Below are 3,762 nucleotides of genomic sequence, written 5' to 3'. Positions count from 1 at the left end.
TGAGAAGGTGGACTGGAATGTGTGTGAGCGTGAATGGGAATGTGGGAATGTGAGCGTGAGTGTAGGAGTGTATAAATGTGTGAGTGGACTGGAATGTGTGTGAGCATGAGTGTGTGTGAATAGGAGCATGTGTATTTGTGAACATGAGTGTGAGTGTGTAAATGTGAGTGGACTGGAATGTGTGTGAGCATGAGTGTGTGTGAATGGGAATGCATGTATCTGTGAGCATGAGTGTGTGAGTGTATAAATGTGTGAGTGTGTGATAGGGTGGACTGGGATATGTGAGTGTGAGAGACAGAGAGACCACATGTACTTGGCCATGTGCGTGGGTGTGTGAGCAGCCTTCAGATGCATTCTGCATGTGTGTGAACGTGTGTGCACGTGTGTGCCATGTGAAGGCAGGGTGACTGGAATGCAAGGCTGTTAGTCCACTCTCCTGAATCAGGACTCTGGGCAGGGAGCTCCCCTGTCTACCTTGCTGGACTGAGGGCTCAGTTCTGGCTCTGCTCCATCTGGGTAGCAGGTGGGAGAGTCAGCTGGCCCTTAAGAGTCCTGATGGGGCCTGCATGACCAGGTCTGCTGGGAGGCTGGGCCTCAGGAAGGTGGCATGTAGGCAGGATCAGGCTGGGCTGGAGCTCTGACCCTCCCTTGCCCTTCCAGGGCCAGCTCTGGCACCAGGTTCAGACTGACCCTAAGTCCCCATCTGAGCCTTTGGCCCTCCCTTCTCTATGGGGAGGGGAGCATTCATACCCTCCCCCATCCCCACAGGGCACCTGTTTCCCATACCTTGCTCCATCTCTGTAGAGGGGCAGAGTTGGAAGCCATTTCTTTGTCCCTTGGTAGAGGCAAATGACAGGATTTGAGTTTAGCTGCTCCAGAGGGGAGCACGGAGCAGCAGGTGTGACCCAGCCTGGAGCTGGTGCTCCAGCTCAGCTCAGCAAATATTTGTTGAGCACATTTTTGTGTGCTTGGCTCTTGGCTCAGCCACGGTGGGCCCTGCTCCGGAGGTGTTCACAGCCTGGAGGGTGTTTGGGAGATACACTGGGAGAGAGCTAATGACAGGCAGATGGGACAGACCAGACCTGGCACACAGGCTGTGCAACAGGTCCAGTTAAGGAGAAATCTGGGAAGGTTCCTTGGAGGAGGTGTTTAGGGCTTTTCCTTGAGGGAGGTGTAGGAGTTTGGCAGGGTGGAGAGCAGGGCCTGGGGGAAAGGTATGGGAAATGTGGGTTGTGTCTGAGGGCTGGAGAGCAGGGCTTGGGGAAGGTGGTAGGACATCAGGCTAGACTGGTGGGTGGGACCTTTGGGGTTTCTAACCAGGTGGAGATGAGATGAACCACAGAGAACACCGTGCCTCTGGAGCCTCCATCATGCCCTGCCCTACCCCATCCTCTGCCCAAGCCAGTGAGGCTCTTGGGATGAGCCCCCAGGGCGGGCTCTAGACTCACCTTCCCCCCCCCCCCCCCCCCGCAGAGCGAGGAAGATGAGCGGGAGGAGTCAGACTTCGACAGCGCCAGCATCCACAGCTCCTCCATGCGCTCTGAGGGCTCCACAGCCCTGGGGAAGAAGAGCAAGAGGCGGCGCAAGAAGAAGAGGAGTAGGACTTCCCGGGGTTCCATGGCTGTCCTGGTAGAAGGGGTGGGGTGCAGAGCCCCCCTTGGTTAGCAGGGGAGGCCATCCTCATGCCTCAGCCTCTCCTGGCCTCGGCCAGGCAGTTCACCTGTGTTTCCTCACCCCGTTGGTCTCTGTGGTCAGGGGAGGGGTCTTGTCCCAGTGAGGCTAAATTAGGGACTTTTGGTGTAGGCCCCCTGGGGGCGTTTGCACAGGAGAAGGAACTGCTTCTTAACCTCCTGCAAAATCCACCCTCTAACGCATTATCCCCTCCCTCCCAGCCCCCCACCCATCCTCCTCCCTCCCTCCCTTTTACTTCCAACCCTCTCTCCACCCCTTTACCCCCTCAGCCTTTCCTCAGACATTTATTCACCCCACCTGTCCATCCACCATCCATTCATCCAACACCTATTAAACACCTACCGGGGACCGGTCCAGCCTGGGGTGGAGATTGGTTGGGCATTGGGAGTGGGGACCAGGTCCTCCACGACCGCCTCTGCCCTCTCCCCAGTTGACGATGGTGATGGCTACGAGACGGACCACCAGGACTACTGTGAGGTGTGCCAGCAGGGCGGGGAGATTATCCTGTGTGACACCTGCCCGCGGGCCTACCACCTCGTCTGCCTTGATCCAGAGCTGGAGAAGGCTCCCGAGGGCAAGTGGAGCTGTCCCCACTGTGTAAGCCCGTGGCAGAGGCTCTGGGGCGGGGGCGCGGCCGGTGCCTGGCTCCCGGATCGCGCGGCCGGTGGGGAGGTGTAGAATGGGAGAGGCGCGCGCGGGAGGGAGGGAGTCGCACCGTGCTGGAGGGGGGCCCGGCCCGAGGTGCCTCCACCCGGATTCTCCCCTCCAGGAGAAGGAGGGGATCCAGTGGGAGCCGAAGGACGATGAGGACGACGAGGAGGAGGGCGGCTGCGAGGAGGAGGAGGACGACCACATGGAGTTCTGCCGCGTGTGCAAGGACGGGGGTGAACTGCTCTGCTGCGACGCGTGCCCCTCCTCCTACCACCTGCACTGCCTCAACCCGCCGCTGCCCGAGATCCCAAACGGTGAATGGCTCTGCCCGCGCTGTACTGTGAGTGTTACGCCCGCCCCGCGCCGCCCGCGCCGCCCGCGCCGCCCCACCCCAGGCCCCTCTCCCGGCACCTCACTGCCCCGCCCACCGAGACCACGCCCCCAGCAGGCCCTGCCCACAAAGGCCTCGCTTCCACCGGCCCGGGCCACGCCCACCCACGAGCCCCGCCCGCGCCTCTCCAGGCCACGCCCCGCCAGCCTAGCCCCGTCCACCAAAGGCTCTGCCTCTGTAGGGCTAAGCCCCGCCCACCCACAAAAGCCCCGCCCACCGAGGGCCTGGTCTCTGCCGGCCCAGGCCCGATCCGCGACGTTCTGGGCCCCACCCCTTGCAGTGTCCACCGGAGTCCCCGCCCACCACAGTGCCCCCCCCCCGAGCCCCGCCCCCCCGCCTCACTAAGACCCTCTCTGCGTCTCGACCCGGTTGAGACCCAGACGCAGTTTTCCCTGAGCCGTAGTGAAGAGATAGGTGGTGGTAACCCTACCACCCCCCTCACAGCCGCTATGGGTTGGGGATCCCTTTACCGCTCTCCGAGTTGCCGAGTACTGGCCTTTGTCATTCCCATTTTTAGATGATAAAACGGGCTCAGGGAGTAAGGCGACTTGTCTCAAGCCGCACAGCAGAACTGCCCACTCAGACCCTCCCTGGACCTGCCTCCCGTCCCAGGGCTGGGGGCAGTGAGAGGGCAGGAGGCAGGGAGAGGAGAGCACCCCCCACCCCACCCCTGGTGGCTGTATGCATTAGAAGGCCCCCATGCTCCCAGTTGCCCCCCAGGCCCACCCCCAGTGCTGGATTTCCCACCCTCTGGATCCTGGGCTGTGCTGTGGCCAGCCCCAGTCCCCGGTGTGCATCTGGGCTTCTGGCGTGTGTGCGTGTGCGTGCGTGTGCGTGCATGTGCACACACCCATGTTGCCCATCTCCTGTGTGTGCAGCATGTGCGGGCTCCTGAGGACAGGGCAGTATTGTGGAGTCACGGTGGTGCTGACCTGGGGAGCAGGGCAGCTTGTTGGAGAGAGCCTTGGGACAGCCTGATGTCCCCAGAGCCTCAGGGTGGGGTGCTTTGGCTAAGCCTTGAACTTGGG

At 61.6% G+C, this 3,762-nt stretch overlaps 1 protein-coding gene across 1 annotated transcript in view; it reads left to right on the top strand.

The window, feature by feature from the left end:
- The window catches only part of CHD5 (chromodomain helicase DNA binding protein 5), a 56,441-nt gene that overhangs the window by 20,356 nt on the left and 32,323 nt on the right, over positions 1 to 3,762 (top strand). The window contains exons 7-9 of the mRNA XM_044913810.1: positions 1,474 to 1,597; positions 2,123 to 2,289; positions 2,462 to 2,683. Coding sequence (XP_044769745.1) covers positions 1,474 to 1,597; positions 2,123 to 2,289; positions 2,462 to 2,683 — 513 coding nt within the window. The remainder of the gene's footprint in view (positions 1 to 1,473; positions 1,598 to 2,122; positions 2,290 to 2,461; positions 2,684 to 3,762) is intronic.

This window comes from Neomonachus schauinslandi, chromosome 4 (assembly GCF_002201575.2).
Source record: "Neomonachus schauinslandi chromosome 4, ASM220157v2, whole genome shotgun sequence".
NCBI lineage: Eukaryota > Metazoa > Chordata > Mammalia > Carnivora > Phocidae > Neomonachus > Neomonachus schauinslandi.
Note: the sequence above shows the minus strand (reverse complement) of the source record. Positions and strands in the feature narration are given on the sequence as shown.